This window comes from Triturus cristatus, chromosome 2_2, assembly GCF_964204655.1.
Source record: "Triturus cristatus chromosome 2_2, aTriCri1.1, whole genome shotgun sequence".
Classification (NCBI taxonomy): Eukaryota; Metazoa; Chordata; class Amphibia; order Caudata; family Salamandridae; genus Triturus; species Triturus cristatus.
Window position 1 is genome coordinate 918,701,956 of NC_140582.1, and position 17,126 is coordinate 918,719,081.

General features: G+C 42.7%; 1 protein-coding gene across 1 annotated transcript in view; it reads right to left on the reverse strand.

Moving 5' to 3' along the window:
* RBPJ (recombination signal binding protein for immunoglobulin kappa J region) overlaps positions 1 to 17,126 on the reverse strand; it is a 237,082-nt gene that overhangs the window by 149,694 nt on the left and 70,262 nt on the right. The window contains exons 2-4 of the mRNA XM_085642306.1: positions 4,625 to 4,663; positions 2,299 to 2,394; positions 1,148 to 1,313 (exon numbers count right to left, since the gene is read on the reverse strand). Coding sequence (XP_085498432.1) covers positions 1,148 to 1,313; positions 2,299 to 2,394; positions 4,625 to 4,663 — 301 coding nt within the window. The remainder of the gene's footprint in view (positions 1 to 1,147; positions 1,314 to 2,298; positions 2,395 to 4,624; positions 4,664 to 17,126) is intronic.

Genomic DNA, 17,126 nt, shown 5'->3' on the forward strand with positions numbered 1-17,126 from the left:
CATTTGCCAAGACTTGCTGGTGCTCCCGCCGGACACCGACCCCTCAACACCCTTCATCCTTTGTGGGACAGCTTGTATCCGGGTCTTGGTCTTCCTCAGCATTGTCTGGTCCTCACAGCTGCAGAGCCATGGTCATCAACATCTTCGCTGAAGCACCCAACATCGGAGGGCATTCGTCTTCCAAGTCTCCTGGTCACCTCTGAGTGACAGACTCTGTCCCCTCTGATTTCAGGTACTCCTCTTCAAGAATCCACGTTTGGATTCCTCCGGACACTTTCTCCTCTTCCTGCAGCGGCACTTTCCTGAAGTCCTCCGTTGGGTTCGACGGCGGTTTCTGACGCCACTTCACACCTATGCAACTGGCTTCCCTGGGATAGGTAACTTGGGTACCACGGTATCCACGGGTGGGGTGGCTCTCCAACCTTCCGTCTTTCACAGGGTTTCTATAATAAATACATATTTTTATAAATACTTGGTGTGGTTCCTTTCTTTTACTCTACACTATAAAACAGCATTCTGGTAAAACAAGCTGCTTTACACTCCTTCGAGACTAAGCTGGAAGGCTGGTCTCCACAGCTACCACTTGGATAGCTTTCTAAGGTTGTCTGAGACCTCTTAAATCACCATAAAGGTTGTCTGGACTGGTGCAGGGTACAAACTTACATTAGAGGACAGCATATACTAGGCCAGCCTCTCGCAATTACCGTACATAAAGACTATTTTATTAACCATTGGAATTCATTTTATTAAATGATAAAAGATGTTTTCCATATACTGCTTCATATTTCAATTTTGCAGTTTTCAGCACTGTAAATAACAGAGTTACTAACAACCCATTTAATGGACATCAACGTATTGATCACAAAACGATAAAAGGCCAATGCGACCTGGTTCGGATTAAAATGTGAAACCTGCAGTTCACAACCGGTGATAAACATTTATTGCACTGTGTCATTGTGATAGCTACAGGTCTGAACGGTAGGCATGGTAAATGTCATATTAGCAAACCAAATACCAGCGCACAAGCTGCTGCACATTTTAATCTTCCGCAGCATATTTAAATTTTAAGCTTCAAAATTGGCCGTCCCACTTACATAAGTTGGTACTACATTGGCACAAAATTATTGACCTTGCTTACATTTCATACCTTGCCTTCCAAATTGAGCTGCTGCATTTCTTGGTCACTGTTTCCAATTCCAATAAAGGCGCATGGTTGCGATTCTTGTTCTGAACAACCATCGCGCTCCATTTGTTCTTTCTTTTTCTTCCATCCACTGCCCATGAGGTACACACACGGAGGAGGACAGAAAAACCTGAAGATCAACAAATTAACATTAAGGAGACCACAATAAAGTTGAAGATGTAACGGTGGAAACCTTCACATGTATTAGGCACTGCATACAGTTGGCCCGGTTTGTCATAATTCAATTGAAATACTTTAGATTGGTTAAAGTTGCCTTTATACGTGAAGCAGCAGTCCAAGTCAACTCAAGGGGTGGATGCAAAATCACCAAAAAGCACATCAAGTGCGTGAAATCTGTTCAGCAAAAGACATGTCTTATGCCCTCATTACGCCTATATTTAATTGTCCCCTTGTGTCACGAACACCCAGAATATTGCTGACTAACTCTACTAACGCACTTATTAAAACTTTGGGGTATAGTGACTTAGGCGCATTAGAGGATGAATGTATTATAAAAGGCCTCGGATGACCACGCATGTTTTAGGCAGTGTGGGCAAGAGGGTACCTTTTGTCACATACCTTGGCAAAGTCTTATCTGTAAGGTGGAATATATAAGTTTGTGTGTAATGGTTACAATGGCAAGCCTGTCACTAAAATGAAAACTGCCACTTTGAATTATCAATCATGAGAATTTTAGTGGTTCCAAGAACCAAGTTATGGCAACCAACACACCTAGTCAGTTGACCAGGTACTGAAAGTGCATTTCAGACAAAAGCTTCATTTTTTTTACCACCTGTCTAGTTCCTCACACATCTCTGATGAAATAACAGGTACATAAAAAGTTTAATATTGCTCCAAGCATTTTGTTACTTAATCATGTACGGCCCAACAAGTAACAATGATATCAACTAAATGTGAAAGGCCACTGTAAGGCAGTAAATTTAACCCACGGTCTGCGAGATGTCAGCTCTTGGATGACCTGAAATGTTTGCAAAGTTTACTTTTCTGTGTCGACATGGAGACACAGATCTTCTAAATGCATGCAGAGACTATCCAAAAACAATCCGTTATGGAGTACTTTTCAGTAATTTTTTAAAATTTTTTTTAAGGCTTACCTTTTTTCATTGCCGTAGGACTTTTGTGCAACCTTTGCATGGAGAATTAGCACTGTTTGATCACCCCGCTCTTTCAGATAATTGCGCATGGCTTCCCTAAAACAAAATCGGAAAGGAAAAAACTATTTTATAACATTATTGTCCTACCATAGATTATTCTAGACTGCATATGTTAAGATTAGAGCACACATTTCACTCAACCAAAAGATTTCAGTGGAAATTTGCTTGTGAACACCAGACATTTCTTTTTAACTTTGCATTTAAGTTATTCAACTAGTTTACTTTCTGTACACTACTAAACCATTTTCAAAGTGTAAAACACAGGACTTTAACATGTGCGCAGGATAGCAACTTTGACGTCTTTAAAAGATATGCATGGGGTTTACATGATTTTTTAGTACACAGACTTTTACAAAACACTCATCAAGTACAAAATCAGCCTGCTTTAACAAACAATACCACTGTGTGGAACACTATGTCCCCTTTGATTACATCCCCATTTAAACCTCCATGTTCGGTCGACAAAATATTCATCATAGATTTAGAATTAATACTAATATTAATAGACACATCACCGCCAACACCCCCTTAACTGTTAACAATAGCAGAATGGTCTTGAGACAAGCACATGGCCTTGGTCTTGAAATGCTTGACTCAATCTTTGAATATCCCAAGGCAACATGTACATTTTAGAACTCATCAAGCATAGTTCGACTCCTCAAACAAATTACAGCTTGCCTTCCTATGACCCTGACATTACTGAAACATCAAAATATGAATAATCTCATCTCTCCAATCTTGTGACACTGGAGAAACTGAATTTCAAATTCATAATATAGCCTTTCTCCACTGTGACACAGATGTAGAGCCTTCTGGGAAGTACACACACAAAATCCTCATCTTTTAAGTGAACCAATGAACAGCAGAGAAAGAAAGGCGTCAGACTAGTGACAGCACTAAAATTACTTGTTCACACTAGAGGGGATATATGTAACCAGGCTAATGTGCTTTCATTAAACCAGTGGTAGTTTTTATTTTAGGTTTATTTTTGTTCTGGTGAGTTTTATGGTGTTTTGAGATACAGTTTGATGTCTTCTGACAAAGGAGATATAATAATTTATTTTGGATAATGAATATTAGAACAGGGGTAAATAAGTACATTGTTGAGGCTTTTTATGTTACTTTGATAACAGGGTTTCTTGTTTTATCTAAACCCTTTTGGACATGTTTACTGCAGAATTTAGTACGTAGTTACAAAGGGACTGGATTATTCAAGGATGAGGTTTTTGGAAATACCAACTTGCTAGAAATCTTGCCTCGTCTCTTGTTCGGTGTTAAATGCAAATGTATTAAATGTAGATTAGCTGTTGATGCGCAGGTAGCTGCCAACTGTACGCACCCAGGGACTTAAGTTTCCACAATTACACAGATAGAACAGCAGAACATTCGTTCAATACTTACTGGTCTTATTAAGCCACCAAAAAAGGTAATAGACCTACAGCATGGACTTTTTACAAAGAGAATCCACATAGGGTTGGAGCGCGACAGGTCAGACATCTGGAGGCCTATAACTTGTCCTATTGAATATATATCCAGAGGTCATTTTGTTTCCAGTAGATTGTCCAAAATACAACAATCTTTCATTTCTCGTAGCAGTTTCTGGTATTTTTAGCTCTGACATGAGGTTACAAGTAGAGCAATATTAGAATACTAAGTGTGGAGCGTTACAGCAAGCCTGCATCATCAATATCAATCTGATCCCTTGCAGACCAGATATCATACTAATACTAAGGTTGCTTTCTAAGACTTCGTCAGAAGTACACTATGCTAGTAGAACTGCAAGCATTCTGGTGCTAAAATGGGTCTCATGCTCCTGCTGCCCAATTCATTTCTGGTCCAATGCATGCTTGCTCTCATGCTGACAAAGACAAAAAAAGCTTTATAAAGAAAAAAGCATTAAAAAAAGTAGTCTCTCGAGCAAATAACCGGTGCCTTGGTGTATTCAAGGTTTTTTGATGAGAGGATCTTGGTCAGTGTGTGACAGAGACCTGAAGTCAATAGTGAGGAACATATGGGAGAAAGAGAATATGAATTAGTTAACTTCAATTAATTTCTGATGTCTAAAGCAGTTTTCAAATTGTGAAATTCCTTACAGTTTGGCAAATTAAAGTGTGTTTCAAGTGTTTTGTATAATGCGTACATTGTAGTACATATACGTTCTTAAGAGATTACAAGGCAAGAGACAGTAACTATCAAACAAATATCACCCTTTTTCACACCAGAATGTTTCTTAATGACTAACCAAAGTAATACATTCTAAACTTACCTGGTGAGACGTTTGGGTTGAGGGTGCTCCCCAAACTTCCTGAAAATAAAACAGCATATTAGAAAAAATGCATGAAGGCATTGCAAATAACAAACAATTGCTATAAACATTAACTATCCTAATTCATATTTTACCTTTAACCCCTTGTGTGCCCATGACGAGCTGGACTCGTCATGGGCCGCGGTTGCGCTGTGCCCATGACGAGTCCAGCTCGTCATGAACCCCGCCCGCTAATGCAACGGCCGGCACAGGGCGGGGAAAGGGCGTGGCACACAAGGGGTTAAACATTCACTCATTTATTTATTTGGACAAGCATATGTGTCATGAGCATTATGAGTGGCTTGACCATATCTTCTATGACAGACCCTGCCCATGCAAACTCTTGGTGCGTTAGGATAAGACTAGCCCGTGGGTTCCAGCTTGCTTCTTCCGAATATTCTTAACTTTTTGAGGGGAAATATTGCAAACTCACACCCTACTAGTGAGCTACAGTATAGATCCAGCTGAACCACCAAATGTACATGCCATGAAAATCAAACTCACTAACATCAGAATACATCTCAAGGGGTTGTGTAAGCAATTTAGAATATTGTAAAGCAGAATAACCAACAGCCTATACCCGGATAGCTCACTGGATTTAAGAAAAGTTGGCAGGCTAAAATGAATTAGACAGACTAAGAAAGGAAACCAAGAGCACATAATACCCAACTTAGGAAACTCACTGTACCAGTAGGGTGCTGGATTCAACAAAATTCACATTGCATCATAAACAGATCATTCTGGGTCATGAGCCCAAGGTACCTTCCCAAAGCAGATCAATGACTAATCCGCCAACCAGGAATTAAAGAAAAAACCCAGCAATAGGATAAACTAAGTTCAAGCAGCTACAACAGGTGACATGACCATCTGTGTACTTGGGCTCAGGCTCGGAAATCTCTTGAACTGTCTATAAGAGCCTAACAAACCAACAGCTCTTCACAAAACTTTTAACAACTAAGCCATAAGACATAGGCTCTGACATTTAATCTTGAACTGGGGGTGCCAGGACAGATCAATGGCAGAGGTGGACACATCACCACTTCACCAGCCTGCACCAAGCTAATTAAAACATACATTTCAAACTCATTCTTCTCATACACTGAGACTTAGAAAGCCTGCTCTTTACACTTGTTTATCCTTCCTCAACTACCTTTATTGAATAAACCGTTATGTGACCTAAAATAATTAGCATTACACATGCAAATAGGTAAAATCCCCTCCCAGTGCTGAGCCCTTTCTAGGTCTCAGCTCCCAAACAGATTGGCAAAAAGACCTATTGTCCGGTTAGTGGGCTTACAGCCACCCATTTCTTACCATTGGTTGGTTTGTCAATCTCATTTTTTTTGCTTTTTATTCATTAGCTTGTGTGGCCTTTACTTCTTTCCATTATGTGTTCCTTCCCTGAAGCATAGACGCATTACTCGTCTCCTTCCGCAGCTCACTTTAGAAGCACTATTTCTTTCTTCTTGATTAAAACACTCCACAAGAGTGCATGTGTTTTCCAGTTGTCTGACAAGCGGTGGTCGTGTTTCTCTCTCCCACACACAAGTGCGTTTAGCCCCCCACACCACATCCCACATATAACATTCTTCCCCGCTACGCTTCAAAGTATTTCAGTTGTAGCTGCAGGGACTTAACTGGAGTCTTCTACACAGATCACATTTTACACCGTGAGGAGAGGTCCTGGGTTTATTTACACACAGAACTGGAACAAGGTGCACACTATTTTGAACCCCATTCTACGCCCCGCCCACAAAATAGAAACTTGGAAAAAAAAGAACAGAAATAACCTCATATACAACATACAAAAGATCCTTGTCAAACTCATTTGTATAAAGCATGAAGCCTTCATAAATATTATATTTCTTGGTTTTAATCGTCCAAATGGTTAACTTGAGAGCTAATTGGAGGGCCATGAAAAAAGGAAACAAACCTCCTGTATGAAAAATTCACATTTTTTATTTTATTTAGTAGGACCACCAACTAGCAAGCCACGGGAGTGGTACACCTCATGTGAAGGAAAATTAAGATTGTGAGTGCAGGCATCTCACTAAAAGTGAAGAACTGGTTTCACACACCACCTGGTGCCATGCTTCATCATTGACCTGTCCTCGCTCTCTAAAAACTTGGTTTGATAGAAGGCGGCCATACACCTGATGACAGGGATGCACTTCTAAGCTAAGTGGGGGCCCTTAAAGAAAAACTGTGAAATTAAAAGGCCATTATAGATGTCATAAATAATTTTAATGTGACTGGCATCGATATGGTAATTAAAACAAGTGATCAGTGTCTTGGGGATTTTATTGGATTTATAGAGAGCGAGGACTTGTCAATGATGAAGCATGACACCAGTTGGTGTGCGAGACCAGTTCTTCACTTTTTGTGAGATGCCTGCACTCACAAACTAACACTGTATCACCTTGGTTCCCTAACTAGGAGAGGCCCCATTTGTGCTGAACATTATATGTTGGAGGCTGCCCGCTCCTAGCACCCTGTGCCTCTGGTTCCCTTCCCTAGGCCCCCCTTGGGGCTTTTGTGATTATATATACACACTGAAAAAACCATAGGTTTCAGGGGTGTTATAGTTAGCTGGACTTTTCACTTGTACAAAACCATTGAAATTCCCCCGTTATAGTTAGTTCAGCTAACTATAACTCGCGCGCCCGCAAGGCACTGCTGATGACGTCACATATTACATCACTCATGATATGGTCAGTGACATCACTCATGACATCACTGATGACATCTCAAATGACATCACTGATGACATCATCCAGTGAATGTGTGTTTTTCTCAAAATTAAATATGTTTTATATATGTATATCTCAAGGTCGATGGAAGAATAAATGGGTATATATAAGTGTCTAAATGGATGATTTGTTTTTGAAAAATTGATTGTGCAACTGACTGATTAAGTGTATCATAGTGAATACATGGCTTAGTGAGTAATGTTTAAATATGTAAATATCTGTATCAGTCTCTCACTTTGTGTATAAGTGGCTGCATGGATTGGTGAGTAGCTACATGGGTGTCTATATAGGTTATTAGTTGTTTTTTTGAGTATCAGTCTGAGTGTCTGCATGGTTCGGTGGGGGTATTACGTAGTGCATAGGTGCATGAATGAGTGACTCACTGTTTGTATGTGTTGAACACAGCATGTGTGCAGGACTGTATGGGTGGATGAGTGTGTGTATGGGTGTGTTAGTGAGTGAATGACTGTCTCAATAGTGTCTTTATGAGTAACTACATATGTTTTAAACTAGTATATGTGACTATTGGTGTATATATGTGAGTATATGTGAGAGTGAGAGATTGAAAGAGTTCCTGTATGAATATGTGTTTCTATAAGTGATTGTTTAAAAGACTAAGTATGTGTAAGTTTCCGTAGAAGTAAATGTGGTGGTGTGTGTATAACTGTATATGCAAGTAAATGTATGTTTGATTCTTTATTAGCATGAGTGACTATGTGTGTGAGTAACTATGGATGAGTGGCATTGTGTAACAGGATGTATAGGTGTATGAGTACATATGATGAGTGAGTACATGTATGAGTGACTGTATAGGACTGTTGGTGAATGAGTGGATGTGTATGTGGATCTTATAATTACTGAAGAGGTTGTTGTAACTGGTATTGGTATGTCCATTGTTTTGAAAATTTTAGTCTCTATTTTTGAATGTGTGTATCAAAGGTTATATTAGGGTGAGAGGAGGTCTGCCACTCTATCACAAGGATGATGTCATCAGTGATGTCATGAGTGATGTCATGAGTGATGTCACTGACCATGGCATGAGTGATGTAATATGTGACATCATCAGCAGTGCCTTGCGGGCGTGCGAGTTATAGTTAGTTCAGCTAACTATAACGGGGGAATTTCAATGGTTTTGTACAAGTGAAAAGTCCAGCTAACTATAACACCCCTGAAACCTATGGTTTTTTCAGTGAATTTCTGAGGTTTTTTAAATGCTAATTCCTAACTATAACGTGCCTGAAACCTATGGTTTTTTCTGTGAATTTCAAAGGTTTTTTAAATGCTAATTTCTAACTATGCCTACAGAGATAGGACATATGAAGAAAGAAGAAAAAATGCACAGAAAGAAACAAAAGAAGTGCAGAAAGAAGCAACAGAAGTCCTCAAATACGAAGATAAGTGCAGGAAGAAGGATAACATGCAGAAAGAACAAAAAGAAGAGCAGAAAGAAGCCTTGTTGCAAAATCATCCTGTACCCTCAACTTTTTCAGACGGATACTGGTGGTAACTGAGTCTGACTAACCAGTCCTAGAGCCAGTGCTATGTTAAAAGACACTTAGAATACGGTGAAAACACCTAGATACACTAGGGAACATTATGCGTTGGGGTCCCCCTGTGATTAGCATGACCTCCTCTGTAAGCCCCTAGTATGTAATAGGGCATGGGGATTAAAACTACCTCTTAAAACAGGCCACAGGGCAATTTTGCACACGATAACTCAGGCCCCGTCCCCTCCCTTCACCACTGTGTAAACACGCCCTGTGTCCGATTTTAGTTGGGAGATTAAGTTCATTTGAATCCTGAGGGTCCCTAGGGTCCAACTAGCCCACTAAGTACCTCCAGTAAGTGCCACAGAGCTGCGTTGCAGAGAGGTGTAAAAAGTGGCACGGCATGGACCACCTCTCTGCAATGCAGCTCAGTGGCGCTTACTGGAAGCACTTGGTGGGCTAGTTAGCCCCCAGGGGCCCTCAGTATTGAAGGGAAATTATATCCCCAATTTAAAACGTGCCATAGTGCGTGTTTGCACACGTCACCTCAGGCCCCGTCCCCTCCCTTCACCACTGTGTAAACGTGCCCTGTGGCTGTTCTAAGTTGAGAGATTAAGTCCCCTTGAATCCTAAGGGTTCCTAGGGTCAAACTAGACCACTAGGTACCTCCAGTAAGCGTCACAGAGCTGCGTTGCAGAGAGGTGTAAAAAGGGGCTTGGCCTCAGAACACCTGTCTGCAGCGCAGCTCCCTGGCGCATACTGGAGATGCCTGTTGGGGGCGCGTTTGCAGAGTGCTGCACGGAAGGGGCATGGCCTCCAGCACGATGCCAGTCTTTTATTTATTTTAATTTTTTAAGAAGGCGGGCTGTGTGGTTCCCCTTCTTATTCTAATTTATTGGCCCTGATGACCCCATCCCCCAGGGCCTGTCTCCTAATTATATTTTTTTGACCCCAATCTCCAGGGCGGGCCACTGTTTTTTATTATTTTTAAAAAATATATATTTATAGACACACCTAGGACATGCTGGACAAACCGTACGTACCCATCACCATGACGATTTGCGTGATATTCATTAAAAGGCGACTATGCATGCAATGAATCCACGTGGAATGTATTTACACCACTAGTGAAGTTCTGACATGTCTGATGCCCTACCGTGCCTAATCCCGGTAGACACCCTTGTCGTTTATTTATACAAACATGGGTAGCTATTGACGGGCACATTTAATACACATGTACACCAAGCCATTCAAAGGGGATTCGACCAAAATTCGACCAAAACTATGCAAGAAACCTCCCTCACGGTTAATAAAACACACATCCACTGCCGGATGTGTAATACTTTTTATTTTACTCTCTGGAAAGGGGACGAACATCACTTGAGAGTCACAGCGCGCTCCTGACAGAGCCCAATGCTGTGTTACACCCACCATTGCCTGCCGAGTGCCACACACCTCTGTGTTGTATTCCACTAGCTAGTGCATATGCTATGACACTCTCTAGCCCATGTGCACTGTAACACCACCCAGTGAATATGTCATGCCACACTTGTCTTCGCACGGGTTATATTGCCCCATCTAACGTGCCTTCCTCGATGCCTATGTTATAACGCACAGTGCTATGCCATACATATTACAATCTGGGATCCATATCTTTGTCACAGTGCATATGCAACGTTACACTCCCCAGCACATATTTTATATTACAACTTTAGAGACTAGTTAGGTTACACAACACTGCCCTGTGCATATTACACTCCAAGGTGCATATCGCATAGCACGCGCTAGTGCCTGTGCTATCTCGCACTATCCAATGAATCTGTCATTGCGCACAATGTATTGCATATTATATTTCACGCCCGGTTCATCTTATATCACACTTTTTGGTGCATAGTTTATACCATACACTATATCTAGTTTTCATTTTCAATCGTGCTCTCAGGACTATGTTCTATATAACACTGTGTTCACCTACCCTTTTCACGGGCATTACATTTTGCGATGGGGGGTGGAGGGTCAGGGGGTGTTTCTGCCAAGTGAGCCCGGAGTCACAGTCACAAACGTCCTCTTCTTCCTGAATAAAAGTGAGATTATGCTGCATACTTGTTCATATTTTAAGTAGTTGGCACAGACACAATGTTTTAAAAACAATAAAGTTCCTAATACCCGCCTTCTCTGAACAGTTAGCTTGCTGCCCCATCCCCCTCCTCCCTATCCTCTGTTGTGTGAATCCATGGACTAGCCTCCTCCCTCCTGCCATGCATGGTCTGATGTGCTGCCACTGCCCTCAAATGTACCAGTCCACTCCTCCTGCCCTCCATTGCCCAATTCTATGCCCCATCATTGACCTCCTGCTTAAACTCTGTGCTTAGCTTGCTGCCCCTATTCTCCTTCCCCCTGCCCTCCGACGTCTTTGTGCATGCCCCTGCTCCATCCTTTTTGCCCACCATGTTCCATGGACCTGCCACTCCTATCTACTCTGAGTGTTCTGTTGAGCTGCCACTCCCCTCCCACCTGCCTAGCATTGTCAGATGACTGTAACCTGTCCCTGCCACCTCCACCCTGCCTGTCCACATGCCATGCCCCTATCCTCTTCCTCCTGTCCTACATGGTCCATTGTACTGCCACACCCTTCTGCCCTCCCTGGTCTGTTGTGCTGCAACTGCTCCTCCTGCCTGCCCCGTGTGGTCTGTTGTGAGGCCCCTTCCCCTGAACTTTCTTGTCTGTGCACAGGTCCTGACCCTCCCTTCTATCCTCCATCGTCCTTTGTGCATGCCCCTGCACCCTCCTTCTTGCCCATCATAGCCATTGTGCTGCCACTAACCCTCCCACTTGCCATGCATGGTCTTCTGTGCTGCCATGGCCCCTCCCACCTTCCCTGTGTGGTTAGTTAGCTGCCCCTGACCCCCTCCCACCTTCCCTCCATGGTCTGTGTGTATGCCATCACAGTCTCACTGTTGCTCTTCATGGTGTGTCTTGCTTCTAGTGCCCATCCTGCCTGACCTCCAATTTGGAAGAATTGGGGCACTCTGGGACAAAATAGTGCCACGGTCTGCAGGAAGTGGTCAGACCTTTGGGTACCCTGAAGTCCATTGGACAGGAGTGAACTCGTGCTTGACCCAGAGAAGTTGGAATATGTATATGAGAAGGGCAGAGCACCTCGGATCTGCTGCTTGAGACCTAAGAAAGCAAGACGGCCATGCTAGAAGTTTGATGTGCATTTCTAAAGGCCTGCATTCTGAAGATTGCACCTTCTGCACAATCTGCAACTACAGCCTGTGGATTACTTTACGGTAAAAGGACTAGAGAGTGGACTGCCTGCAAGCTACAGGTTAACAGAGCTCACCTGGAACATCACCACCAAGGATCCTCAACCTGGAGAACTACCAGTGGATTTGTAAGGGTTTTGTCCAAGTTGATTGTGGGAACTGAAGTCCTCAACTTTCAAGGGCCATCTTGGAGCTGCCAGACCCTCGGAGTGAGTTTGAGACACTTTGGGACGCTTTGGGGAACTTCAGGAAGAACTTACAGAAGTTTGGAGAACTTTGGAGCAACTTTGGAAAAAAGCTCCATAAGTGGACCGACTCAACCTGGTCAGCCAGGCCGCCTGCCTTCAACCGCAAGCCGGCCTGCCATCCAGGTTTGTGCCGCTGAAAAGCTCCATAGGTCCTACTTTCAGAGTTTGACAGGGAGTAGTCGAAATCAGAGGCTGGCGAACCCTCACCGAATCCGGCCTGGTGAAGAGCATTGAGAAACCTAGCGAGAAAAAGCTCTGTAAAAGTTTCTAAGTCTGAACGAAGAAAAGGTGACCGGGAGCAACCGCGAAAGCAAAGCCGTCTGCCTTCAACCGCATGTCAGCATTGATCCATGGTCTGTCCCGCTGGACGCTCCGGAGGTCGGACTTCCATAAGGTTGACCTGGCGCTCGTCACAAAGCAATCTGGCGAACTCTCACAGAATCCGGACTGGCTGAGAGCTTCCAGTGACCCCGGGAAGAAAAGCTCCAGAAAAGTTTCCAAGTCAGAAGGTAAAAACTTTGACCCAGACCTACCACGAGGAGTAGCCGCCCAGAGCTCCATCGCGGTCGGCCTGAAAGCTGACTTTGACTCGGTTTATCGCAACCAGATGTCCCGATAAGGCACTATAAATTTCTATGTGCTAGAAATTGCTAAATCTCTGTCTCTGGTTCCCCACATTGGATTTTTGACGTTTTGGTGTCATTTTAAAGATAAAAATATTTCCTATTTTTATAAATTGGTGTAGGTTTTTTATTTTGTATTGTGTCTTAATTATTTACTGAAGTGGTGTTTTTAAATGGTTTACACACTTGTCTTTGAAGTTAAGCCTGTCTGCTCGCGGCCAATCTACCAAGGGTTGAGCATGGGAATAATTTTCTAAGACCTATTCTGAGCCCTATACTGTGTTAGTGACCTTATTGCCAGTGGCAGACCTACATTTGCCCCTACCAATAATCCACTTTCCAACACCCACCAATCTGGACTCTGAGCTGCACTTCTTTTAAGGCCCACTGGTACACATGATCAGGGAAAATGCATCATTCACTGCAAGGGAGCCAATGGCAGAGGTGTGCTGGCTCACTGCACTATGCTGTATGGTGTGGTGGGTGGCAGCCAAATCAGGATGGCTGTGGTGCAGACAAATGCATGAAGGTGAGACCCAAAGACCCTCAATGTAGTACGATACGTGTTTTTTAAACAATTGTTTTGTATTAACTGAGTATAGCTGAACTGGTAAATCTGTCTCTAGGACAGACCTAAAAACACAATCTAGGAACAAATTAACACAACCTACACCATGACACTGTATAGCTATAAACCTAACATAAGTGACTGCTTTATAATCCCAAGGATGAGTAAACGTTTTCAGGAAATAGATAGTCATTTTCGGCTGGCCTCACAAGGATCAAAAGCATAGTAAATCCTGCTGAGATAATCTTATTCCTCAGAATGTGAGACACTCCGATAATCAGGTTGTGAAAGTAACTCAGTGAAGAAGGGTTGCCAACAACTTTATACAGAGCCCTAAAAATAGAAAATGTAAAAGCTATCTGACAAACACACAAATGTAACTTGCAAATCTGTCAATGATATCAAATGCATGTAATTATGAACTGCCACCACACACAAACAAGCATTAGCAATCCAATAAGTCTGATTTATGAATGAAAGTGCCTTCACTATCATCAATGGGTTTAGGCACACATTAAGTCATCATATGTGCACTCATCTTTACTTCCATTCTCTCATTCCTGCTTTCTCCCTCAAAACTGCAATAAAACACTAATAATTTCAACAATATATGCAAGATAAAGTAAAAGAATACAAGTACAAAAAAAGACCATATGCTACACTCTAAACACAACTGTCATTTGCTTGCAAATACTAAACTGAAGACAGCAGCGGGTGTCTGTCTAGGGTGTCGGTCTTGCAGAGGTACTGTAAATAGTCTATCGTCACTTTAAAGTTCCAGCATGGTAACACATTCAGTGACAACATTCCATAATCGTCTCAGGGTTCAGAGTAAGCGGACATGTGGTGCAATGCACTGCAGCTGAAATGAGCGTCAAGCAACCCTTCAGCTCTGCCTGGAAAACTGCAGTATTCTCTTACGAAACACTAAAATAAGAAGAGGAGAAGAAAAGAGGTAAATGGGGAACTATCGTGGAAGAAAATTGTAAGCCAAAAGCTTGATACTAAAGTACATTTGTTTTTAGGTCTCGCCTGAGCCAGCGCATGCGCTGCCCTGGCGAAACATTTAGTGTGTGGGCTTTTAAAAGTGCTACCACAGCTTTTTGGCTGGCATCAAGTGTGCGGTTGTGCGCACAATGACGAGCAGAGGCGCCATCTGGCTTTCCTCTCTCGTCATGGTGCGCGCACATCACACACCACTTGCCGGCCTTTCACTTTTGCCTTTTAGCGTGCACACAACTCCCGGGATTGTTTTCTTCATTATTGAACGAAAGCTTATTCGAAGACGTGCACTGTGGAAGTGTGCTGTTCAAAAACATCTCCTGTTTGGTTTAATTTATTATAGTGTTGCCTATAGGTGTGATTGCTATACTTTAATGGAAATAATGAAGCAAGCATTGGCAAAGATGATAGCTCTTTACAATGAAAAAGATTCCTCAAACTGCTGTCACGCACAGAGGACGTGCACAACAAGGGAGTAAGCAGTTAGTTGACCAGATAGTAGTTCAAATCTCCCTTTCACAAAAAGAACAGGTACAAAACATTAATAATAGCAATGTAAGCTCCACGCGCAAACACAGAAGTGGTGCCACGTGCATAAGTAGTGAAACCATCGCACCCGCAGACCGGAAAGGTCCGGCATATGCTGCAGCAGTGAAGCTTTCCTCGCGGACATTCTTGATATACATTGGATTTTATTCATGGCTATTATTTATTAGTTTTTTCCCCTTTATACATATCATTTTGATGCGTTTGATTCTATTTTGCAGGAGATTTTTCTTTCACAACCTTTCACCTCGCAATCATACTTTCGGTAGAATTGTTTTCACGCTATTTGTTGTTTTAAAACTTACCAAACTTAATTACGTTTTCAAAGATTGCACTAGGGTAGATAGATCGAGTATGACAAGAATGTTCTGCCTTTAGACATTAGTTTTTTTCTTTCTCCATAGCGAGCATATCACCCCAAGGTAATGTAAACGTCTTGTGTGTAGCATAGTTGTCCATGTACCTGTTTACAATACTCTTCTGATATGATCACAGTTACGTCATGCACTCGACATCTGTTAGTGCTGTGCTCTTTATGCCATGTCAGAAGAATCACTTTTAGGAAAACATCCCAATTATGTTTTTACTTCTGTTTTTGGCCTGGCTTGCACGTCTGAGCTTTTTCTCTATCTTGTAGCTTTGGGTTTATAAACTATTAGAAAATGTCTCCGAATAGTTCATCAACCTTCAAAATATGTTTTTTTTTGTTCAGTGTGTGCGCTTCTATTCTGAATATAGTGGACCCCGAGGGTTCTGTTGCCCGAGAGGTATGTTGTACAGTAAACACTTGCCAGTAGTTGTCTACAGTTTCTATCTCTTTTTTTTACCTGAGCCGGATAGGCTCTCTTTGGGACAGTTCATTTTTGCTAAACAGGTAAGATTGCTGCCTTTTGTTACTCTTGGCCCGTGACCCTCTGTCCCTTGTGCGGCCCATTGCCCTCCCATGGCACCCCTTTTGAGGACTGTTTCTGTCTTTATTTTGTCTCCCCGAATTGGTCACCTCTCTCTCTACCTCTACCTCTCTCTCGCTACCTCTCTCTCGCTACCTCTCTCTCTCTTTCTCTCTACCTCTCTCACTCTCACTCTCTAACACTCTCACTCTCTAACACTCTCTCACTCTCTACCGCTCTCTCTCTCTCTACCGCTCTCTCTCTCCCTCTCTCTACCTCTCTAGACCTCCCTCTCTACACACGTCTCTCTCCACACCTCTCTCTCTACACACCTATCGCTCTCTCCCTCTCTCTCTCTCTCTACACACCTCTCTCTCTCTCTCTCCCTCTCTACACACCTCTCGCTCTCTCTCTCTCTCTCCACACACCTTTCTCTCTCTCTACCTCTAAGTGGCAGCCGGAGCCTGATAGCACTGCTTGTCCTTAAAAAAAAAAAAAAAAAAAAAAAAAAAAGCATTGGCATAACCAATAGGTCTCCCCTTTGGGGCCTTATAAGTGTTTAACCATGCAACAGATAATGTTCTTGCACCAAGGAAATTGTGCTGCATAATTAAATACTTATGAGGTCTCAAAAGCGAGACCTATTGGCTATGCCAATAGATGTCTGGTGCATGTCATCAGAAAATGCAGTCAATCACAGTGCAAGAGAGCCAATCACTAATGTGGAATGAAGCATTACTTAAAACACAAAGGAGAGGGGAAGCATACTCCATCACACGTCCTACCAAAATAAAAGACCCAAAACACATACAGTGGGGTTTGGTCTGTGGGGGGAGGGCATCTCCATTAGCTGGAGAGGCCCTGGCTAGCATATTAAAGGGAAGGACGCCTCTGAGGGTCACCGCCCTGAATGCTGTTTGTGCTGGGGGGGTAGGTGTGAAGCACTTTCACCCCAAGCAGCCTTTGTCCGTGACCCATGAGAGCACAAGCGCTCCCACTTAAGGGGGCTAGAAACATGTCTGTGTATGGCAGGCTGGTGCAGACCAGTCAGCTGGACAAGGAGGGAGTTGGTCGTTTTTC